At 49.8% G+C, this 25,020-nt stretch overlaps 1 protein-coding gene across 6 annotated transcripts in view; it reads right to left on the bottom strand.

Annotated features, from left to right (window-relative positions):
• PAX2 (paired box 2) overlaps window positions 1–25,020 on the bottom strand; it is an 81,574-nt gene that overhangs the window by 26,096 nt on the left and 30,458 nt on the right. For 4 of the 6 annotated variants that reach the window (XM_063710424.1, XM_063710423.1, XM_055352750.2 and 1 more), the window contains 2 exons: window positions 21,974–22,059; window positions 20,199–20,318 (listed from right to left, as the gene is read on the bottom strand). In XM_063710424.1, the coding sequence (XP_063566494.1) occupies window positions 20,199–20,318; window positions 21,974–22,059 (206 nt within the window). Of the gene's footprint in view, window positions 1–14,540; window positions 14,610–20,198; window positions 20,319–21,973; window positions 22,060–25,020 lie in introns of all 6 variants that reach the window. The other 2 variants (XM_063710425.1, XM_031015688.3) reach the window with 1 other exon arrangement.

Below are 25,020 nucleotides of genomic sequence, written 5' to 3'. Positions count from 1 at the left end.
TTTCCAAAGTCACACAACTGGGGAATGGGACTCCCAGGACTGGGCCATTCCAGGTGCTCTGTCCACTGTGGCATGAGCACTCTCAAGGGGATGAGCTACTACAGGTCTTTTTGGAACACGGATAGTATGTAAATAAATTAATTCAATTAAACAAACTGCTGAGTCAAAACTTTGACATAGATTGTTCTTTCGAGGATAACAAAGCTCATATTGTCTTCTTCTCTGACTGTTTCCTATTTGCTTAGCATTTAACAAAAGGTCTTCATAGATCTTAGGTTATATGGGCTTCCCAACCACTCTCCAAGGTAGGTAGGGATTTTAATCCCTTTTTACTGGGGAGGAAACTGAGGCTCAGAGTAAATGAGGTGCAGGTGAAGCGAGGGCAAGTGACTGGCTCAAGGGGACATTTGCTGGGGATCCTGGCACAGGGCAGGTGCCCCGACAGCTGTGGACTAAACGGATGGACAGAGTGGCTGCCTGCCCAGCCAGGGCCCAGAGTGTGGGGCTACTGACAGCAGGACCCTAGTCTCCAGGCAAACGAAGAGAACTCCAAAACCAAAGATCAACTTGACTGGAAGGAGAGCTGCCGGCATGGTGACAGTGGTTACTTCCCGATCACAAGCAATTTTTATTTTCTTTTCATCTAAGTTTTTCCATACCATCCAGGCTTTGTGCAATTAGTATGTGCTACTTCTAAAATCACTATTAAAAATGTCTTTACTCCTCAACCAAAATATCTCATCTCCTCATTCATTCAGCCCTGCGCTCACTCCCCATCTATTCCTGGGTGGCCCTGGAGCTGGGCCCTATCTCACACCTCTCACCCCAGGTCAGGGCCCTGGCACTGGCCAGTCATGAATGGAGTTGTCCAGTGGGGTCTCAGCAGCTTGGGGAGGGAGACACCCCCTGAACCCTGTCTTGGGAACAGGGCTAGGGACAGAAGGGTCACTGCAAGGAACAAGAGACAGTTGGGGGTGGTGGTAATAGATAAAATGAAATAATGGGCCAGGCATAGTGGCTCATGCCTGTAATCCCAACACTTTGGGAGGCTGAGGCTGGAGGATTGCTCGTGTCCAGGAGTGTGAGACCAGCCTGGGCAACATAGCGAGACCTCATCTTTACAATAATAAAAAATTAGCTGGGCATAGTTGTATGCACCTGTGGCTCAGCTACTCAGGAGGCTGAGGCGGGAGTATTGCTTAAGCCTGGGAGGTCAAGGCTGCAGTGAGCTAAGATAGTGCCACTGCATTCAGCCTGGACAACAGAGTGAGACCCCGTCTCAAAAGAAAAATAAAGAAAATGAAAATGAAATGATGTCATTTGCTTGGGCAGAAAGCACCAAGGCTCATCAAAGTCTACAAAATCAGGGTGGGATGAATGGGGTTGCCCATCAAATCCCAGGAAGCAAGATGAGGTATTTGAGAAGAATTTAAGTATAGCAAAGAATTACACTAACTTTGGCCGGGCGCGGTGGCTCAATCCTATAATCCCAGCACCTTGGGAGGCTTGAGGCAGGTGAATCACAAGGTCATGAATTTGAGACCAGCCTGGCCAACATGGTAAAACCCCATCTCTACTAAAAATACAAAAAATTAGCTGGGTGTAGTGGTGGGCGCCGGTAATCCCAGTTACTCGGGAGGCCTGAGGCAGGAGAATCGCTTGAACCCAGGAGGCGGAGGTTGCAGTGAGTTGAGATCATGCCAGCCTGGGTGACAGAGTGAGACTCTGTCTCAAAAAAAAAAAAAAAAAAAGAATTACACTAACTTCAGTTTTCTAAGCTCAAATACAAACATCTATCTGTCTATGGAGAAAGTAATGATATTAGGGCTTTCACCTACACTCATCAACCTCTTCAAACTTTACGAGGTACTTATTATTACTCTCATTTTCTAGAAAAGGAAATAGTCTTAGAGAGGCAAAATTATTTGTTCAACACTGCACAGCTAGGAAGCAGCAGAGCCTGGATGTGAACTCAGGGAGGTCGGACTCCGAAGCTCTCTCCACTCTACCACGTTTGCCTTCTCTGTCAAGGACCCATCATCTTTTACTGGGCACTTAACTGTGTTCTGGGCAGGCTCAAGGTACTTTATACACATTATCCACAGTCTTCACAGAACGCTTGCAAAAGTGATACTGTTAGTTCAATTTTACAAACGAGGAAACAGGCTCAGGGAGACTTCAAAATATGTGCAAGATTGCACAGCTGGCAAGAAGCAGTCTTGGGAAAACTGAGTCTTCATCCGCAGGCAGAAAATGACCTCAAAAAGTGATATGGGAAGAAAAGAGAAAAGCGTGGAGGCAGGGGGAACAGTGGGTGATGGGCCTCGGGCCTCAAGGGCTGGGGGAGCAGTGGGGCTCAGGGGCCAGCTGTGCTGGGGATGGGGGCTCTGCCCGTTCTGATGGTGGCCTCTGCTCAGAGGGTGCTCTCTCTGCCTAGCTACTCCACACATTACTTCCGCCTCTGAGGGGTTCACCCCCAGGCTGCCCCCCAGTCTTCCCAGCTGCCAGTTGTTGCAGTTTCAAACTCAATTGTTCTCCTCGGTAGTGAGGCAAATGGAGTCATTAATTACCTTCTATCGGCTGGGCTGAGTTCAGAACGCGATCAATATCCCCGCTTGTCATTCAGGGCAGCCCGCCTGTGCAGCCCCAGCCCCACCCCCACGGCGGCACAGCAGGACCAGGGAGGTGGAGGTCCAAATGGGAACAGGGAGCGAGGTTTGGGAGCTGAGGAATGGGGTGGCTCCCCAGAGGTCAGGTGCTGTCCAGACTGGGAGAGGAGGGAGGATTGATGGATTGGGAGGGGGGGTCACAAGGGAGAGTGGAGGAGGACAGAAAAGGAAGGAGTGTTCAGGAATGAAGAGAGAGGTAAGGGAGATAGGAGAAGGGAGGGAAGAAGAGAGGATGAGGGGGAAGTGGGATTCCGGGAGTGAGGGAGGAATAGATAGGAAAAAGGAGAGAGGAGGGAAGGGGCTCCAGAGGGCCGGGCTGGGAAAGGAGCTATGGTGACACTGCTTGTCCAGGGAGATGGATGATATGCCCCATTGCCTCCCATCTTTAAGCTGGACATTCAGTGAGTCTGGCCTGGCCACAGTTCCCAAGCCAAGCTCAAGAGGTGGGCATAAAGTGGGCCGGGTGCAGTGGCTCACTCCTGTAATCCCAGCACTTTGGGAGGCCGAGGTGGGCAGATTGCTTGAGCTCAGGAGGTCAAGACCAGCCTGGCCAACACGGTGAAACCCCGTCTCTACCAAAAATATAAAAATTAGCTGGGTGTGGTAGCATGTGTCTGTGGTCCAGGCTACTTGGGAGGCTGAGATTGGAGGATCACTTGAGCCCTGGGGATGGAGGCTGCAGTGAGTTGAGATCATGCCACTGCACTCCAGCCTGGGAGACAGAGTGAGAGACCCTGTCTAAAAAAAAAAAAAAAAAAAAAAAAAAAAAAAAAAAGAGGTGGACATGAAGAAGGCTTTGGAAATCTGGCCCAAACCTTGGCTCGGGGCAAGACCAGGTTCTGCCCAGCCTTCTAGCCCTGGGAAACTACCTGCTGTACTTGACCAAGCCTAGCTTCTAAACACTCAGTGAGTTCATGCACAGGGAGAGGTTGGGGTGGCTGTGGGCCTGTCTGACCTCAGGCTTGCTGTGCCCATTCACACCCACCAGCCTCTAGGGACACTAACTGTACTAGTGACCCTAACACAATGCTGGACCAGAAGTAACATCTCCTGGATTGAAATCCCAGTTTTGTTGCTCACTTGCTATAAATCTCCTGAGCTTTTCTGGATTGAGTTTCCTCAGACATATACAAGAGGGCTGTTAGCTCCTCCCTCACCATTAATTTCTCCTTTCTCTGCATTCTAACAGCCATCTATCCAAACCTCTATTGTAGAAATAGTACTAATAATAACTAAAACAGATCCAGTTTCTACTTGGATACCAGACACTATGCTTAACATGCATGCACTGATGTAATCCTTACAATAACAGCAACTAACATTTATTAAGTGCTTAGTATATATCAGGCACTCCTCTGATAATCTTACATATATTAACTCACTTAATTTTCACAAGAACTTAAACATTATTGTCCCCATTTTGTAGATGGGGAAATGAAAGTGCAGAGATTAAGGAACTTTCCCAAGGTTACACGCCTCACAGATGGCGGAGGAGCCAGAACTCAACCCTGGCAACATGCCTCTGGCAGCTAAGCTCCTAACCTGGGGAAACTGAGGGATAGAGAGATTAGGTAATTTACCCAGAACAACTTATGATAGCCAATAAGTGGCAGAGCCAAATTTAGAATCTCTTCATATCACAGTTATTATTTAATGTTTGTTTTCTCCTCTGAACTGTGAATTTTGAAGGCAGGGGTCCCATAGTTTTCAACTTTATAAACTTCATGTAGAGAAGGTGATCATGAATTTTGGCTGATTTGTTGACAAGAATTCCAAAAGCAAAGATTGGTCAGTTCTTAACTTGTTATGCTCAACATTTTACCTTTCAGAAGGAAAAAGAAGCAACAAAGGAGGCTGCTACTCTGAATTCAGTGTCACTCACGTTCTACAGCTGGAAAATATGAAGAGAATTTAATTGGATTCCCTCTTAGATATTTAAAATTAAGACAAAAACCAAAAGCCAGGCTCAGAGAAGTTAGGTAATTTTCCCATGTCACATAGCTAGTCGTCATAAGAATGGGAACTGAGGTTCCTAGCTCAGATCCCTTTCCACTATTGCAGGCCACTTAATTCTGACGAAGAAAGAAAAACTGATGAAAGGGAAATGATGGGGATGCAGGGAGAAAGCAAGCATGTCTAGAGTTGGCAGTAGCTCAGGAAGGGGGTGCAGGGCAGAATCTGAATTGAAGAAAGCAAAATGCTCCATGCTGGGGGAAAGACATGGCCAGGGATTCCATGGCAAGATATTCTAAAAGAGACCATAATTCCACGAGGACTGGATGCTCTAAAAATGAAATTCTGCTTCTATAAGCTCAAATAATCAACCTGACAGCATAAAGGGAGTGGGAGTGGGGGAGGGGTGGAAAGAGAAGGACATTTAAGGAAAATCACTGTTGTTGCACACAGATAAGCTTTAAAATATGATGATCCCAGATTTTAAAAGGACATGTACATCGAACAGCGGAAGATTATGCAGCCATTAAAAAATCGTGTTTTCAAAGAATATTTAATGATATGTGAAAATGGTCCTATATTAAGTAATGTTAGGTGAAAATGGCAAGACATGAAGCTGTTTATATGGTACTGTTCAATTTTTGATTAAAAAATTATATATACACAAAAAAGAAAGAGAATGGGAAAATATATCAAATTCAACAGTGGTTATCTCCTGGTGACGACATTGTGAGTGAATTTTTAAAAATTTACTATCTCTTCCAGGTATTTCCCAATGAGCATGTATTGCACTTAGGATCATAGAAGTCACTTTTTTTCCTCTTATGCAGGATACATGACAGATGGAAGGGGGGACCATAACCAAGGATGGATATGAGGGTGGCATGAGCCTGTCAGGAAGACAAAAGCTCAGAACAAGCTGAGACAACAAAAAAGGGCCTTGGAGAAAGAAAGAAAAGAAAGGCAGGTTTTGGCTCAGTCCTAGGGAAGAGGATATAATATTGAGAGAGAAGGCAGAACTTCTCAACCTTAGCTTGCTTTTGTCTTCTCCAAATGAAAGAATCTTCAAACTGAGCGCAGTAGGAGGGCACTAGTGCCCTGGTCAGGGAGGGGCCAGGCAGGTAACCTCTGGCCATTTCAATGAACTTTCCCAGGTCCAGACAGGACCCTAAAACTGCTGTTGATGATCCCTGAGATGTCAAAGGAAAGGGTGAGGCAGTGACAAGCCCAAGGCCATCCTGCCTGTCAGAAAAGGGGGAAGAGGTACACATATGCAAATGACACTCAAAATCATAAATTCAGGATCAGGCTCTGGAAATCCTTTAAATGAAATTATTATACAGTTAATTTATGGGCAACAGAAAAGAAAATGGTGATACCCCAGAGCTTGCACGCACTCACAAAAATAAGTTGTGGCATATTTACTCCATATCAACGCTTAGATCAAATACCTCCCTCATAAACGCTTCCCTAGTTGCCCTGAGTGGAAGCAACTGCTCTTTTGTTTTTTTCGTTCATCATATGACTTCATGCCTTGATCACGGCATTCATCACATTCTGCTTATATGATGTGTATGTCTACCTCCCTGCTAGATTGTAAGTTTCTTGAGGTCAAGGACTGTGTCCTATTTACCTTTGTAAATCAGTCCTGCCATACTTTGTACATAGCAGGCACTCAATTTGCTCATCAATGTAAACCAGATTTTTAAAAATAATTTATTAAGGAAATTATGTGGAAGTAGTAAGTGTTAACATTTAACAAAGAATCTCCTTCCTAGCATAATGGACAAGATGAAAACAAGTAAAATGATTGATGGCTGTTGGGCTCAGTAGTTCCCAAAGCATTCATTCACTTACAACAGCCAGGAGGAGGTCCCCATTGGTGGGCCATGCGGCTTTCCTGTGTTTTCAAGGAAAATAACTCTTTTGCAAAAAACTAGTTGGATGATGATATAGAAGACATCCTTATGACCTTAATCGGGTAGAATTAAGAACCCAAACCAACAAGATGAAATTCAGCAGGGATAAATGGAATGTCCTATGTTTAGGCAAAAAAAAAAATCAATTACACAAGTGCAGAATGGGGTAGACCTGGCTTGATAGCAATTGATGTGAAAAAGATCTCGAGGTTTTAGTTGACCACGAACTCAATATGAGCTTGAGTCTGACACGGCTGCTAAAAAATCGAATGTAATCTTAGGCTATATTATGGATGTAGAGTCTCCAGATGGGAGAGTGGCAAGGCTCTACTGTGCCTGGCATTGGTTAGACTGTCTCTGGAGTTCAGTGCTCATTTCAGAGGAACTTTAACCTTCAATAATGAATTCTGAGATGGGTAACCAGGATGGTGAGGGAACTCCAAGGGCAGGAACCATATCATGTGAGAATCTGAAATCCACCCAGGACCCAGCCCAGCATTTGCCAAGAGCTCAGTAAATAAGGTGGAGTGGATGAAAGGGAGGGAGGGAGGATAGGGAAGGGAGGGTGTCAAATGGAGAGCTTTACCACCACCACCATTCTCTGTGGCAAATGCCATTACCTCTATTTTAAAGATGAGGAAACTGAGATTCAGAGATATTATGTAATGAGTCAAAGTTCCCAGAGCAAGTAGGGAGTGGAGATGGACCCACATCCGGACATTTGGATCCCACGTCCCGTGGTCTTCCCTCAACCCGCATGACTTGGTATAAAGTGATGCTGCAAACAAACAATGGCCACTGTCCATCTCTGACATATGTCCAGGCAGGGCTGTGGCCTTTCAGGCAGAACTGTTGGAGGAAAGAGTTCTATGGTGAGTGGCAGATAAGACAGGATGACCCTTAAGAATCTGACACTCTGCCTTGTCACCATCCAGCCCAGCCAAGGCCTCTCTCAATCTCAGCCACTCCCAGGCTCCCAGGCTCAAGCCCCATTTCCTGCTTGCCCTTCTAGTCCATTTCCCCAGATTCCCATGGAACACACAGCCATGTGTCTGGGCATTTAATGAACAGCCAATTGTCTGAGTGCAACAGCCTTGCCTTCCCCAGCAGGCTATAAGCTCCTGAGAGTCACATCCTGGTTCTCTGCTCCTCTCATACCTCCTAACACACTGGGCACCTGGGCCCACATTGATACAAAGATCCCCAGAGAGGCCAGAGAGGAAGGTGTCAGTTTCCTCAGTATCCTACCGATTTACACACCAAAGCAGTCAAGGACTCTTAGCTCACTGAAAACTGCCGAGGACAGAGGGATTGTCTGAGGGGCCCCTTAGGGCCCTGGCATTTCCTAACCAACCCGTAGAGAAGAGGGAGATATGGAGGAAACCTAGAACCCCAGGGAATTGTACCAGCACATTTACTTTCCTCACTTTGAATAACTTAGCTCCCCCGAAAAGAGCCCCCAGGTTACCTGTGGAGAAGAAGAGCGTGGCACCCACTGCCAAGTCACAGCCAGCCTAGATGTGTGCGATCCATGTATGAAGAAGTGGAACGGTGGAGAGTGGGTACCGACAAGGAGGGAGGTGAAGGCCAGAGGCCTCAGGAAGGGAACACACAGGTTGTGGGAGAGGGAGGACAGACCCAGGGGAGGAAGGAGAGGGGTGAGCCTTGAGTGGGTTTAGGGGAATTCCCCGAGGAGATCAACTTTCCTGCCTGGGAGCACTGGTATGCAGTCCTGCTGGCCTGCTGTAGGGGCTGGTGGGGAAGGAGGGCTCACTGAGCATCTAGCTCCTGGGACCCTAGCCCTTTCCCAGCCTTCTCTGGGCTCTCAGGGAGCGGGTGGGGCCCTCTGCCTGGTGCTGCCCCTGTTTGGCTCCAGCAGGGGCCAGAACCAGTTAGAAATCTCTGGAACCAAGAGGAAAGGGGGCTTTGTTAGCTCAAAGGACACAAGCAAGGCGAAAAATTACATACCAGGCCGCCCTAAGTATGCTTGTTTAGAGAAACTGCTTGCATTTATGAAGTCTTTGGTGCGGAAAGCAGGGTTGCAAATGACTGCATCAGAGCGACAGTAAAGGCCATTAATTTCCTGTTATGTTTTCCTGTGTTGGGGGCTTTATTAATTTAATTTTACACTGTCGAACAACAGCGAGAGCTGACACTGCCACACCGCCAGGGCTGGGGTTTTCTTTTTGTGTGTGTAGCAAGGCTTTGCCTGACATGCAAATCAACGCTATTACCAGAACCAATAAAGATGTGTGGAGGGAAGAGGGGAGGGAGGGGGAGGGAGAGAGCAGGGGGGAGAAAGGACCAGCGCCATCCTTGGCCAGTTTCTGCCTCCTGTGCCTAGCACCTCCTGGCTTCCCAAGGCGTCCTCCACAGTCAGCAATTTCTGAGCATCCTTTGCTATCCTTCTGCCCTCTTCTCCCCATCCTCTGCTTCTGGATGGTTCTACCTCTGTCATCCTCTTCTGTCTCAGTTCCTGGTAGAATTTGAATAGAGCAGACATGGAGTTCCCAGAAAGAGAAGGGAGATAGACTTCTCACTGTCTGTCCCCAGCTGAGGTATGTCCCAGAAGCCATAGGGGCAAGCAACATGATGGTGCCAAGCCCACAGGCCAGAGCAAAGGCCTATGCTGCGGACTTCCTCTCCAGGCATTTTCTCCCCCACACTCCCCTTTCATCTAAAGTCAAGGGTCCTGGCCCACTTACACATTATTAGTGCACACACGCATGAACCCATGTGCTTGTGCACGTGAAGAAGAGTCCAGAAGAACAGATACTCCAATATTCCAACTTGCTTTTAAGTCCCTCTGTGAGCTTTCATACTTTAACATTGTCAACCACTTATTTCCTTTGAATTACTAGGAAAAAAAATACGGTCTCTATTTCTCCTTAAAAGACTCCAATAACTATCTTCAGTAGCTGTAAGGCACCCACATGGTTCAGACCAAAATGCCAGAGAAAAATGGATCCCCAGCATCCGAAGAAAAAGCAAGTCCCTAGAGGTTCCTTTGTATAGCATTCTGGTCCCTTTTGCTGCCTGGACCACAAACCCACTGCCCAAGACCACCCACACTGTCCCTCACCCAGGCGGCTCCTACAAGCTGGCTGCCCCAGGTGGCCCACCGTGCCCTCGGCTCCCCACACCACCAGTCCACCCAGGTGCCCACACTGCCCAAGGGCTCATGCTGGGCACTCTGCCTAAAGAGATGGAGATGGCAGGTGAGGAGGGAAGAAATGAGGAAAGAACGGCTCCTGGAGTCACTCCTACCAAACCTACTGTCTCCATCCCTCCATCCCAGGCTTCCCAGGCTGCCTGGGCCGAGGGAGATCTGTGTGAGCCAGCAAGGGTGTGTGAGTGTGTCCGCGCATCTCTCCCTCTGTCACTGGCTTGCTTGCTCTCCTGCTCACACTTTCTGCTTCAGGAGCTGTTTGGCAGGCTCTGGGAGGCTGTTGGATGGAATCCAGCTCTCCCTAGGAGGAAAGCATAAACTTCATAAACTGCATTTACTTTAATGCAGGTTCCTGGAGCTGCTTTCCTCTGGCTTCTCTTCCCTCCCCTTGTCTGCTGTCTGGATCACATTCTACCGCTGCCCCTGTGTGTACCCCAACCTTACACACATGCACACACATACACATGTACACACATACACATGCACACACACTCTAGCCAGTCCTCCTGAAAAAGGTGAAGCCTGGGGCAGAAAGAGAAGGGCAAGGTGTAAAAGCTCTGCCTGCAGGATAAAGCCCCAGCCCCAGTCCTGGAAAGGCCGCCAGGAGATGCCCACACACTTGTCTCCAGTAGAGATGAGCACAAAGGGTGCTTTGAAGCAGGCAGGCGGAGGCTCAGGGAGGGAGGGGATGCTGACATTTCATGGGGGCAGCCAAATTAGGAGCCACCTGGAGGATGGGCCACAGGGCTCCAAGAATGGGAGGGAGGGAAGGCCAGGCCTCCGTGCAGGTTGAGGTTTGTGAGGCCTCTGTTGTCTAATGCTGTCAAGGTCAGCAGGTTCGGGTTCACCGAAGGGTCAGGATGGTTTGAATTACTGGCTCCGCTGCAACTCGGCTCTGAGGCTGCAACTCGGCTCTGAGGCTCGTGATCTGTCTCGCAGCCCCTGAGCCAGGCCCAGCCCTCCCCCAGCCCTCTATGCCTTTCCACCCCAATGGGGCAAAATGGAGAGGGTCCCAGAGAGCCCTAAGGCCACCATGGCTCTGAGGAAGGCAGGGTAGGAGGGGTCCTTTTCTGGGCTCCAGGGCGGGCAGCAATGGTCAAGGAGGCTGCCAGGACCATTCTGCTGGCAGGCAGGGATCTGGGGTCTCCCTAGCCTACATCCTCTCCAAACCCTTTTTCCAGCTGCCTGCGCTTCTCAGCTTCCTGCTTGTCTGCAGAGAAAGAGGCGCCCAGGGAGGTGAACTCAGGAGTAGCAGGGCCCGGGGATAGCTTCGGCGCTCATCTCCTCCTTCCTGCTTCCATAGCCTGTGCTTGGGGAAGAAGGGCAGAGCTGAGGCAGCGGATTTCCTGCTTGGTGCCCTTGCTGGGTGGGAAAGGAGAACAATGCCTACCTGCAGGGCTGGAAGGTAGTTGCCAAGTGAAAGACTAGGAAGTTGAAGATGTATTCTGACAAGATGGTGGGTGCTCGTCCACGAGGGTGCAAACATGGAGCTGGGCAGGAGTACCAGACAGCCTTTGCTGAGACAGTGGTATACCTACACCCGCCCACCCCAATTTCCAGCGGTGGACAGACACATACAGTCTCCTCTAGGGCAATTCTGTATATTCTCTCCTGGTAGGGTGCAATTGACCTCTCTATTCTGAATTTCTGGCATTGTATGAAAAAATATATACTCTTTTGTGCTAAATCCCAAAATACTTCCCCAAAAAACCAGATGGAATTCTTCATCCACAACAGCATTAACTAGTTGGGAAGCAAAGGTAGTTGGTGATTTGGCAGCTGTCTCTGATATAAAGGCAAGGACTTATATGCAGATGCATGCACCTATGTTGATCCACACAGCCAGGGCTAAACCTCTGTACTTCCCCACAAAAAAAGTACAAATCACCTATGCACGGAGCCCAAGATAAAGGTCCTTCTAAAACATCGACAGAACCTACACCTACCTCTGGATAATGACATAGTCAGTATTCAACAGGCTCACGGCCAACTCTACCCAGAGAGTTTGGCTAAAATATGTGATCCAACTAAGACAGAAAACCTCCCCCCTCAGGTATGAACAGTTTAATTTCCTTGGTTACTAGGGAGATATAATCATAGCAATGAATGTGTGTTCATAAATGAGTTTTTTTTTTCCCTGTGTTTTGGTGAGTGCTGACCTTTGAACCTCAGCTCTTTCTTGGACTAAGTGGACCTTAGCCAGGTTTTGGGTATGAGTTGGAAAATGAACATAGGTTGAGCCAATGCAGTTAAAGTCAGACACTTGTCTAGACAGATGGTTACCATCATATAGATTTGGTTTCTGCACTTTCATAGGGCCTGTCTCCTAGGGAGGGGAGAGTCTGTGATGTGCTAGATAGTACAGTGTGTGAAATCATAGAATCCCACCAATAATCCACAGAGCACCTCTCCTTAGAGAAGCACAAACTCAGGCTGGGCACAGTCGCTCATGCCTGTAATCCCAGCACTTTGGGAGGCTGAGGTGGGTGGATCACCTGAGGTCAGAAGTTCAAGACCAGCCTGGCCAACATGATGAAACCCCGTCTCTACTAAGAATACAAAAATCAGCCAGGTATGGTGGCAGGTGCCTGTAACCTCAACTACTCAGGAGGCTGAGACAGGAGAATCGCTTGAACTGGGAGGCAGAGGTTGCAGTGAGCTGAGATCTTGCCATTGCTCTCCAGCCTGGGCAACAAGAGTGAAACTTCATCCAAAAAAAAGAGAGAGAGAGAGAAGCAAAAACTCTGCTCAGCTGCCCCCTACCAACATAAATGTCTTCTTACAGTGCTGAACCAGGGTCTGGGAGGAGAGCAAAAGCAGAGAGAGGCCCTGCAATTCCCTACCCACGATGTAAGCTGACTTTAGAAACCTGGGAGCACACTCCTTCTCCCCGTCTTCTCTAGGAAAAGGATGGCTGGGTGTGCATGTGTGTGTGTCGGTGTGCGTGTATGTGTGTCGGGGGTGTGTGTGTGTGTGCATGCAAGAATTAGGTGGTAAACAGACATAATTGTATCCAAGTGCTGGGTTTTTGTTTACCCAATATGGTGCAACCTCGCCAAGTCTTCTGGGCCCTCCTCAGCCTCTCTCCAAGCTCCTTCAGGTTGAATCCCATCCCACTAAAATAGTGTGTACTCAGCAAAACTTCTCCAAGCTCTTCCCAAGCAGGGAGCACTCAGATCCCTCTCTGGTTCTGCCAGCCCCCTGCATCTGGACCAAAATGCCGCTGAGAGACTCAGGCTCTGTCTCCTTCCTCTGCCCCCAGCCATACCCAGCCCTCACTCAGTTCAGAGCAAGCCCACCAAGGAGCGCTCACCCACTGACTTCCCCCATCAGCCTCAGCCAACACGGCAGGCTGCACCCGAGTGCCCAGGGCCTGGGAAGCCAGGCAGTGGCAGCCTCTGGTCTTCCTCAGGGTCCTCCTTGCCTGCCTTTACTGACCCCAGCCCTCCTCCCACTGCCCCTCCAGAAGGAGAGCTGGGAAGAGAGCTTGGTGACCAGGGCACGCCTGGTTTACATTAATGAGATACACCGAGTGTAATCCAGCCATGGAGGCAGCCTACAAAAGGAGGCGATCGCGGGCGGCCAGGAGCAGAGCTGCTCAGGTAATTGGTTTATCTATCTGGAAGCAGGGGGAGCAATCTCAGCACAGACAGACTAGCAGTAAAGTCTCTTCCTTAAGGCTATTTCCTTTGTCTTTTCAATTGCTTGCACATCCATGTGAGAGAGGGAGAGAGTGTTAAAGAGAGAGGGAGAGGGAGAAATGTTAATTTGTGAATTAATGGCTTTTCTCAGCGGAATTGTAAATTCAAATGTCACCTCACACGGTGACACCACGGCTGGTCTGCTGAAGAAGCAATGATAAGATCCCCCACCTCCCTCGGTGCCCCTCCCTCCCCAAAGATAGCTGTGGAGTGGAACATGCTACTTTTAATTTGCAATAACAACACAACAGAGGTATGCAGTAATGACTGCCTTCTTCCACCCTCCTGGCTTCCTTCCCCCATAGTCCAGTGGCTCCCCCATTTCCTCTCTCCTCACACCTTTCTCAAACAACACCTCACTTTGCCCTGGGTGCCCCCCACCCAACCCCAGCCAGTGCCCAATCACATGGGGGGGTGTCTTTGGAATTGACGATGCTGCAACCCTCTCTTCTCCTTCAATAATCAGGGAATTAATGACCCTGAAGTTAAAGTGAGGCTGATACCGAGGCCCTGCCCAGCGTTGGGAAAAAGCCTTCATTGTTTTCAAGCAGGAGGCGGGCAGCAGTGAGGGAGATTCATGGATGGAGATTGAATATGCAATTTTCTTTCACCTTGCCAAGAGCTGCCCCTGGGCTGTGCCTGGCCTAAATTTTTCCTTTTACCATGTCTGCCTTATCCGGCCCTCCCACCTCCCTTCCATTCTTTCCAGAAAATTACCTTCAAAATTGATTTCCACTTTTACAAACAAATATAATGGGAACACAGGAAAAAACTTGGGCCGTGATGAATTAGGGCTGTCAGGTGCTTCCAGGTCTCCTTTGCTTTTGTTTTACTACCCGATCTGCTCTTTGTTTTTCCAAGGGCTAGAAAAAGTGACCCCCCCATCCACTGAGTGCCTGACCCTCCAGGCCACCAGGGCCTCAGCTCCCAAACCCCATCAGTGGCCCATGGCAGAAGTAATCCAGGCCCTGAGACTCTGTTAGCCTCCTGGTCTCCCAGTGGAAGCCTGAGCCAACTCCTCCTTTTCCATGCTCTGGCCCTTAGGAACCCACTCTCTGAATGTTCTCTAACCGCCACCCCCAAGCTATTTCCCTTGACCCCCACGCCATGTTCCCTCTGGCCCTCATACCTCTTAAAGTCCAGACCAGATGCAAACCTCCACCTCCTCTAATGTGGGCAGGATCAGTGTATACCTCAACTAGAGCAAATAAGAGACAGACAAACACTGAGAGATCCCGAAAGACAGGCAGGCAGAAGATTGGGGGCAGGATCCCAAGATCGGGAGACCAGACTCCCCTTCTAAGGGCTACAAGGGTTCTGAGCTGCAATTCCCTCACAGCCTGGCTGTAAGGGCCTTAGTCTCCCTAGTCTTGGGCCCTAGGCCACCCCCGGAGGCAGGCTCAGGACAGCCCCTCCGTTTATCAGCAGAAGGTAGGGTGATGCCCGTGCCCAGGACCATGGGCGCTCAACACACTGAGGCCTGGCTTAGAGCTCTCCCCGCTCACACAGTCACACCCGGCACTCTCTCCAAGCATGCACACTACCCAGGTAACTGCACACCTTCCCAGTGCATGACATTCCCATCCCCTTACACCCAAAGACCTCAGAGCGGTAGAACACATGCATACTCACACTTGCATAAACTGTGTAAAAAATTACATTTGGATTTATAAAACAAACATACATTTTCCAAGGTAAAGAAATAAACTTGCATGTGGGAGCAGAAATGTCCACAGATGAATAGAGGGAGAGATGCCCACATGTTAGAAAAAGAAGAGGATCTTATGTTTATTTATTTATACACACCTAAAATGCCTGTGGAGGCTGAAAGATGACACGTGGCCCAAGTGGGTAACCACAGAGTAAATGAACAGATAGAAATGGACAAACATTCTCCCAATCCCGGGTGTGAGGACGACAGCTTTCCTCCACTGCGCTGGTCCCATCCGGGTTAGCTAATCCCAGCATCCACTAAAGGCTGCCCTAGTTACAAGGAGCTGCACCAAGGTTAGGGTGCCTGTGCCCAAATAAATTTCTTTCTAACACAACTTCATTTCCTCATGAAACATAAACCTGCCAATTAGGCTTTCTTTCCCAGATACACAAGGATGCATCTCCAAGATGAAGTCAGCTCAACACTAAATTCACGACCTCATGGAATCCTCTCCACAGCCCCCAGGAAGGAAGTGCCATTACCATCTTCATTTTACAGAGGAGAAGACTGAGCTGATGAAGGTTAGGTGACTTGCCCAACTAGTGAGGGGCACCAGGATTCAGACCCTGCTGTGCTCACTCCAGAGGCCACATTCATTCCCACTGAGCCCCACTGCCCATCCATGCCCTGCTCTAGGGATGGCATGCTCGCTCCTACCCTGTGCCTTCCTTCCTGGTGGGAGTCTCTGCAACCTTCTGCTGCCTCAAGCCAGGCTCGTAGACAAGGGCAGGTGCTTCTCATTTCCACGGCTTAATCCCCTTATTTGCTCCAAGTCTAACCTGAGCAACACTCCTGGGGACCTCTAGGATGGTAGCTAACTAAGGAAATAAACTGCTTCTTCCATTTATGGCTTCATCCAAAGCAGAAGGGAGCTATTAAAGGCAGTGACAGGACTCGGCCATTTGCAGCCACGCAACCTGCCCTGCCTGCAAACGCACAACTGCACCAGCTTGGCACCACTCAACGGCACAATTCATTGTACACCTAATGAATGGAATGCAAAATCATGGCCCCCTGCAATCTCACACCTCAAAGGATGATCCCAACACACCTCCCTCACACAGACCAGCAGACTCTCACCATATGACTTCATTTGGATTCTTGGACAAGTTGTGTAACTGCCCTGTGCTTCAATACCATCACCGATGAACAGCAATGTTTTGGGCCCCAGCCGAAAGCAACTGGGTAAAGGCGAAGGACTTCCAGTTTTCAGCCTGATTGTAGATAGGGAAATACAAGAATCTCTCTCCTCCAGCCACATAAACCAGCTCACACAGTGTTCAGGGAATTGGCATCCCTTCAAAGGGCCCAGGGAATCCAGCACTAACATGCCCACCCATAATTACAGCTAAGAAGTGAGGATTTTTGCATGATATGAATGGGGATTCTACCTTCTCAGACTGATGGACAGCCTGTCTTCTGGGTGCTTCAGAACATAACTTCCTCATCTATCTGGACTGTCTACCTGTCTCATTCTGGGAGCTCCTGGGCTCTTGGGATGAGGGTCAAAGCCTGTTGACCAGCACATTTCTCAAGGGAAAGTCAGGGGGTGTTTTCCATACTCTCGAAGGCCAAGGCATGGGAAGGGGTTTCAAACAGGCTCACAGTCACTGCCAGTTTTTCCCCAGAGTCACAGCTGATCAGTCCTTTCCTAATATCCCCAGGGAAATGATTGCTGCAGATACTAATAACACTGTCCATATTCCGAGTGCCAGTGCCAATAATGTTCTGGGCATTATCACTGTGAACACCAATAACTACTGCTGAGATTGTCTCCAATAATGCCAGCACTCACTGCAGTGATTGTCCTCACTAATGCCCATCACCGTGACATTGTTAGAGCTGAAGAATAGGCCGAACTGTACCCAGAGCAAAAGAGGAGCAGCTTCCTGGAGGACAAAGAGGTTCACAGCTTGCCCTTGGGGTATGACACTCCTAGGAAGATGCCACAGTGCTTGGGGCCAAAGGAGGGCCAGTCTGGCAGGGTCTTTAAGGGTCCTCCTGGAGGGAGATGAGCCCCTCCATTCCCTCTAGGGTCTAGCCCTTTAATGTGCGTGCTCAGTCCCATCCCAACACCCCTTAGTCCCCTGGTCAGTATTCTCTTTTGCTGCAGTCCCGGCCCAGTCACTGAAGGACACACCTGGGTGTCTGCAGCCCATGCCCGAGGCTGCCTTCTGTGACTGGCCTGCCAGCTGCTTTGCTACCTTGGCCTGACTGCAGAGTTGGGCTACATCATCTTGACACATAATTATCTCCCCTATTCTTAATCATCTGAGCTGCTCCCTAATGCAAACTGGGCCTAGCTCCTTAGAAGCATCCAGAGTGGGGGAAAGGGGAGGAGGGGCTGCCACAGCTCTACCTTTGCTCTCTCCTCTCCCTTCCCACCGGGGGCTGGTGGATCAGGATTGGAGGGGGAGGTCAGGGAGAACTGGTCTCCCTCATAGGCCTGGCCTCCACCAGGGAAAATACATCTCCATTTGGCCTGGGGTTGGTCAAGAGGAGTTGGTAAGAGGAGGAGAACCGTCTCTCAAAAAAGAGTGAGGCCTCTGATATGTCTTGCCACCCGGATAGGCCCAGCAGGTAAATGTTTCAGAGGAAACTTGGGGGCCCTGTAATCTCTTGCTTTGAAGGCTTTCACTGCTTCCTGCAACATGGCCCTGGTGCATCACTGTCACACTGCTGGAGCATGAGCTTCCCAAACCCAGCCCTGCTCCTGTCCCTTCCTGCTCAGACTACTCCTGCCTTCAGAAAAAAAAAAAAAAAAAAAAAAAAAAAAAAAGCCCAAACTCCTTCTATGGTCTAGATCTGGCCTGCTATCCTGTGGCCCTAACCTGTCTCCTCAGCCTTACTGTCCACCACATCTTTTTGTGCCTTCTATCCCTGCTAAAGCTGCCCTGCAGCGGCTGGCCAAAGGGCCTTCTGGTCACAAGGCTCAGTCTATCAGATAGAATTTCAGGCTACCGTTGTCTCTGAACATTCTCCTCTTCATCCCTCAGGCCCCTCCTCAAAGAGCAGCCCTTCCTGGCCATGTACTCCCTCCCCAGCCCAGTTCCTGTGGCCTGCCGTCCAGACCTCCATCGCAACAGGATATCTGATGGGCCTATCTGCTCTTTCAGCTCACAAGTTTAACATGCCTCACTAGAATGTAAGCTCCTTAAGGACAAGAATCATATCTTGTTCTGCTTTGGGATCCTATAGTACCAAGCCTTTCTTGAAACCGATGTCCAGGAAAGGTTCACTGAACTGAATTGATTAGAAACAATGAAGGCGATCAACCACTCAGGAGAGCACCCTGTTCTGGGCCAGCCAGGTGCAGCCCTGGGTGACCACAACCTCATGCCAGTGCCTCCCTACCCCCAGCCTTTCTTGCCCCACAGGAGCCCATGCAGCAGAGGGCATACTTGGCCACGAGGTTGGCATACTTGGCCACAGCCTCAGACTGAAAAGGGAGAGTACAGAGGGGTATCTGTGGCCTCCCATGGGCTGCTGGGCCTCTCACCCCTAAAAAACACAGGGGCTGCTGGTTAAGGGAGAGACCTTTAGGGTTTGAGGCAGATTCTACCAAAGCACTTGCGGTGCCAAGGAGCTTGGCCAAGGCCTGAGCACGGGGAGCCTCAGGGAGAACTGGGACTTAGGGCCTTTCCCACAACCTCCCCCTGCCCATCAGGGGCTGCCGCCAAAACAACCACAATGAAATTTAGTGAATGGCAAAGGCCGTGGCAGCCAAATCGGTTTGGATATTTTGGAAGAAGGAGAAATAGAGCCAGACAAGCTGTTTCCCTGTGAAACGAGGCCATTAGGGCTTCTGGAAGGAGGCCAGCGCCAGGTCATCACTGTCTTGCCAGGCCTAGGCCTCCCCTCCACGCTGTCCCTTCCGCTGGGGGCCTGGCCTCTCCCACTCTCTTCCCTCAGCCTAGGCCGGGGGATCTTGGACTGTGGGCCCAGGCAAGGTCAGTGTTGTCCCTTTTCTCTGTTCCTCACTCCATTAGGCTTCCCCTACCGAGGGTTTGTCCATGTGTGGAATGACCACATAATTTATTGTCCAAACACGACATTTCTGAGAGAAAAGGGAGATGCTGAGATGCTGACTGGCCAAGATGCAGAGACAACAGGCATAAATTGGGACTGTTCTGGGCTAATGGGATAGATGGTCACCCCTTTATGCTCATTGTTTGAGGATTCTGCCTCTTTCCTGGGAGATGTCTTTAAAATCCTCTGAAGGCCAGGAGGTTACCACTTCTCCAGCGGGAACCATGAGAAAATGGGTGCAGGACGCAGGCCGGAGACACTGGTGTCTCTGTTGGTCAGGGTCTGCCAGCCCTGTGCCCCAGCTTCACGCATCAGAAGAGAACCAGATGGTCACCAAGGGACCCCCAATGTCACGACATTTGAAAAACACTTTGTCCCAGGCTCATCCCTACCACTCTCCCCCTTATTTCTTTTCTTCTCTCCTCCTCCTCTTCCTTCCCCCTTCCCTTTAACACCCTTCCTAACAGCCTGGCTGCACCTTGAGGCATTTCAGGGAGGTGAGGGAGAGGGCCAGGGGATTTGGAGTGGCATCTCTACTCATGGAGAAGAAGAGGAGAGAGGGGTTCCATGTCCAGCTCCCTGTGAGGTTTGAACTGGGGGTGGTGTGCAGGTGTTAAAGAGAAAGGACACCAGGGCAGGCTGCACATGACATCACTCCGTCACCTCCGGACAGATTGGGATCAGGTAAGGACAAGGTAGGTTGGCCTTTCATCCTCAGGTCAGAGACCAGCTGTTCCCCCAACTCCAAAACCTTCCCAAGGTAAAGGTTCTTGCTTCTCCTCCTGACATCCCACAGGGATCGATAGGGTGAGCCCTAGTGGCAGGTGAGGCAGCCGGGGCTTCTGAGCAGATGGTGAAGCTGATGGCCCCACTAGCAGCCACCCTCCCTCTCTCCAGGAGCCAGCAGGGCAGTGGGGGGACCTGGGCTTTGCTACTAAAATTGATCTCACAGCAGAGCAGCTGCAAGGCCAGGCCGAAACCGGAGCTTGGAGTCCAAGGACAAAGCATGCGAAGGGGAAGCCACACCTCTTCCCTCCTCCCTACCTTCATCACGTTTCCTCTTCTCACCATTGGAGCGAGGAATCCCCAGGATCCCATTGATGGAGTAGGATCCCACTGGGTCATTGGAGGCGCTGGAAACAGGAGGGGAGGCCGTGCTGGGAACTGGATGAGAGGAAGGAGGAAATGGCATCAGGATAGCAGTTTAGCAATTGTGATCGTAGGCCAAAGCCCCAAGGCTGGGGGGCAGAGAGAAGCAGAGGACATAAGGAGGGATGAGGAGCCCACGTTCCTCTCATTCCTCTACTTCCTCTGGGGTCTATTTAAGAGGGGACTGCATTGCCATATACAGGCTATTATTCACGTCTGTCCAGCCCTGAGGTGAGTGGTGCCCAGTTTACCCCAGGCCTTCTCTGCAGACCTGTGGATTTCACTGGGGTTCTCAAACTCATTCTCCTAAAGACGGATGGAGTACAGGCCCAGGAAACAGCAAACCTGTCTCCATCTAGGCAGCACCTCCACGGTCCTCTAGAGAGCACAGCTCCTTGGATACCCCCTTGCACAGCTCATCCAATCCCTGGGGCTGGGCAAACCCTTCTAATGAAGCCCCAGCTCATTGTTCTCAGTCTCCTGGGCTGAGTCTTTACCAATCCTGATTTAGAGTCTGTGGCTTTCTAAGATCTGTCTCTGATTCTCCAGGAGACACAAGACTGGTCCTGATGTTCCCCAGGAGTGTGCATTTCTCTCTCTCAGCTGCTTTTGGTCTTGAAATCACTTGAGAAACTCCTAATTTCCCCCTTAGAGCAAGATTAGTGAACCCATTCGCTCTATGGTGATCAACTCAGGTACAGCCTGGCCCAACCCTCCCTCCCAGCACACACTGTAACACTGGCCTAGTAAACAACAGCTCCTGCCAACTCCTGGAGGGCTGGAACTAGTCATTTCTATTACCTGCTGGTCAAGACAGAAGGAGACAACTTCCAAGAGGAGCAGCAGGAAAAATGTAACCACATCCCAGCCCCTCAAACCCCAGGACTCATCTATGGCTACAGTAGCACCAAGTTTCTCCTTGGGCCAGAGGGAAGCTAGTCTGTGTGCGTTGGGGACAGAGGAGGAGTGTTAGCAGGTGTTCTAGTAGGCCTGGGTCACATCTTTGAGAGGCCCTAAGCATGGCTCAAAGAATGAGGATGGAGAAGGGATGAGAGATACAGAGTGGGTGAGACAGAGGCTGAGCAATCAAGAGAGAAAGGCCAAGAGGAAAGAGGCCATGAGGAAGGAGGAAGACAGAACAGAGCCAGAGCTACACCTAAGAAGAAGAGAGAAGAGAGGGAAGGGCAGAGGGAGAAAAGAAGAGGAGCCAAGGGGAGAAGACAGAGGACAATGTTAAGAACAAGATGGAATGTTAAACAAAGATGGAATAAGAAAGTTGATATAAAAGAAAGAGGGCACAGGTAGGGAGACAGAATCAGATAAAAACAAAAGATGTTGGAGAATGAGGGAGAGGGAAGCAGGAGGAGGAGAAGAAAAAGAAGAAGAAATGCTAGAAGAAAAACACTTAAGAGAGAGGAGAGGAGGGGAGAGGATAGGGACTGACTAAAGCAGGGCAGAGGGAGGTGACACAAGTGGGAGGCAGAGAACAATCCTAGTGAACCAGTATCTCTCAGGAAGACCCTATGTGGACAGGAGCTCAGGTGAGAGGAGTTGGCAAATAGGTTGGGCTCTGGACCTCAACCGGGCAGGCAGTTCCCAGGGGTGGAGCTGCGTTTCCTGCCTTTCTCTACGTGGGATCTGGTTTCCTCCCCTTCCCTGAGCCCTCTTACCAATGGTGTGGCCAGGGGCGGTCACTCCTGTCCCAGCCCCATCTGGCGTTGGGTGGAAAGGCTGCTGAACTTTGGTCCGGATGATTCTGCAACAGCATCACAACAGCATCACACATCAAATGCCCACTCCTACCCCGGCCAATTCCAGCCCAGCCCTGCAAAGGGGCTCTCTCCCAAGTTCCTCAGCGATTTCCTCATCCATCTGCTCCCTGTGTCCCTGCCCTCACTGACTGCTGCAAGGCACAGGGTTTTCCTTCTGTTGGCTCTGCAGATCCAACCTAATGCAGCTCTGGGTGAATGCAACCTGCCTTATGTCCTGCTATGTGTATCACCCAAATTATTGTTTGATTTTTGGTAGCAAAGATCAGGGCAGAGACCCAGTGAGCACAGCATTCTTTCTTTTTCTGCAGGGTGAGGATTGCCCTAGTGGCTTGTTTTCCACCTTTCTCTCCTCAACCACACATGCATCTCTTCCTGGTACCAGGAGCTCCTGGGTTTTGAGATCATTTTGGAGCTGGCTTTCCTACTTGGGACTGTGTCACAGTCCTTCAGAGTTGAGAGGATGAGATTTCCCCATATCCTGAAAGAATGAGAAGTAGCCAGGGAGGGGCTGGGTCACAGGTGACCCTTTTGTCCCCAGGACTCCAACACAGCACACAGTCCCTTTGCCAGATGTCAGGCTGAACAATCTCTTCTTGAGCCCACTTACTGCCCTCAAACAAGTCAGAGCCCTGTTCCTATATGGCTGGCTGGTTTGCTGGCCTCCTTTTCTGAGGTTCTTACTTGGATTGCAGCGTCTTTGCCAGCCTGGTTGGAAGGTCTGGTGCCCTCCCTGTACATCCTGGGGAGAAGGGGCCAAATCAAACATCCCAGGAGACTGCTTTTCAGGGATCTGAAAAACCGAGGGCTCAATGATGCCAAAGACCAGTCCCAGGGCCAAGACGGAGGAATGCTCCCCCTACCCACTGGTCAAATGAGGGGCCTTTGGAAGCCACTTTTCTGATAGTGTTGCTTGTCCCCACAGGGAGGCATGTGAGCCAAGCTCACCTCAACCAGCCAGGTGAGTCACAAGCCATGAGCAAGTCAGCTCTAAAAGCTTTTCCTGAACACTTGCAGGCAGTTGGGATAAGGCCCCTAGCTCACAGTGCTGGATATGAAGGTGGGGAGGGGAGACTTAATCCCCGAAAAAGCTCAGTTACCCGAGGGAATCAGGTAGTTAGTGCTGGAAACTTGGAGGAGAGGAACCATTTCCCTTGCAGGAGAGGGAACTGCGGAAGAAGTCGCTGAACAGAGGGAAATTGATGTAGATCTTCAAAGCCAAGTAGGGCTGAAATCAGAGGCACAGAGGATGGCGGAAAGGACACTGGACTGCATGGCAGGGGCCCTGAGTCCTGCTTCTGATTTTGCATTTAAGAAGCCACATAGCCTTGGTCTCATCTCTCAACTTCTCTGGGCCTCAGTTTCTTCAGCTTTAAATGAAGGGGCTGGACTACAGGATCTCCACTGTCTCTTTCCCCAGTAAAAAATAACTTGATCCTAAGATGAACAAAGAAGTAGAGGGGAGGGCATCACAAGCTGGTGGAAGCGGAAGCCACGCGAGCCTGCTGCCTTCTGGGTTAATGCCCAGAGCAGTCAGCCAGAATGAGTGGAGGCAGGCAAGGGACTAAGAGGAAACAAGAATGAAAACTTGGATGTGATGAGAACCATCACCATTTTCCACTTACTGAACATCTACTATGTGCCAATATTATACACAATTTATATGACATATATATTACTGTTAATTCGCACAACCACCTCCAAAGTAGAGACTATTATCCTCATTTTGCAAATTGAAAACCAAAGCTGAGACAAGTTTAAGTAGCTCACTCAAGATCACACTACCGCCTGGGTGCGGTGGCTCACGCCTGTAATCCCAGCACTTTGGGAGGCCAAGGCGGGTGGACCACCTGAGGTCAGGAGTTTGAGACCAGCCTGGCCAACACAGTGAAACCTCGACTCTACTAAAAGTACAAAAATTAGCCAGGCATGGTGGCAGATACCTGTAATCTTAGCTATTCAGGTGGCTGAGGCAGGAGAATTGCTTGAACCCGGGAGGCAGAGGTTGCAGTGAGCCAAGATCAAGCCACTGTACTCAAGTCTGGGCAATAGAGTGAGACTCCATCTCAAAAAAAAAAAAAGGCCAGATGCGGTGGCTCATGCCTGTAATCTCAGCACTTTGGGAGGCCGAGGCAGGCAGATCACGAGGTCAGGAGTTTGAGACCAATCTGACCAACATGGTGAAACCCCATCTCTACTAAAAATACAAAATTAGCCAGGTGTGGTGGTATGTGCCTGTAATCCCAGCTACTCAGGAGGCTGAGGCAGGAGAATCGCTTGAACCCAGGAGGCGGAGGTTGCAGTGAGCTGAGATGTGCCTCTGCACTCCAGCCTAGGCGACAGAGTAAGACTCCGTCTCAAAAAAAAAAAAAAAAAAAAAAAAAATCACAGTACCAATTAGGGAAGACTCAGAATGCAGCCTCTAAAATCTATGCTTTTTGTTACTTTGTCATCCTGCCCCCAACATGTAGGAACCAGGTTTAGAGGGCCTTAAGCCATGAGTGATTTCTAAACTAGGGGGGATCTCTACAAACAGATCCCAGTAAAGCAACATACATATACATGAGGCATGAGGCGATAGGGAGCTGGTCTCAGGAAAGAAAGGGAAGAATTTGCAAGACAAGAGGAAGGCAGAATGGTCAGAGTTTGGCAACCAACTGGAGTCAACCATGGTTTTACAAACTCAGATTTGTGCAACTGGAAGCTTGGTGGAGTTTACATCAGCAGGTCAGGAGTAAGGCTATAGGGAGGTGACTGGTTTTGGAGGGAAGTGGTGATGTTCGTCCTAGATGTGCAGCATTTGAGGTGAAAGAGGAGCATCCAGGGGCAATGCCCCTGCATCAGCAGGCACACAGAGGTATGGACTTAGGAGACTGTCAGGGACCGGGGAAAGGAGTGTTTAAAAGACAAGAGGCCTAAGGAGTGGATACTGGAAGACATTTATTTCC

Source organism: Gorilla gorilla, chromosome 8 (assembly GCF_029281585.2).
Source record: "Gorilla gorilla gorilla isolate KB3781 chromosome 8, NHGRI_mGorGor1-v2.1_pri, whole genome shotgun sequence".
Taxonomy (NCBI): Eukaryota; Metazoa; Chordata; class Mammalia; order Primates; family Hominidae; genus Gorilla; species Gorilla gorilla.
The sequence above is the reverse complement of the archived record's forward strand: the minus strand, read 5'-3'. Positions and strand labels throughout refer to the sequence as shown.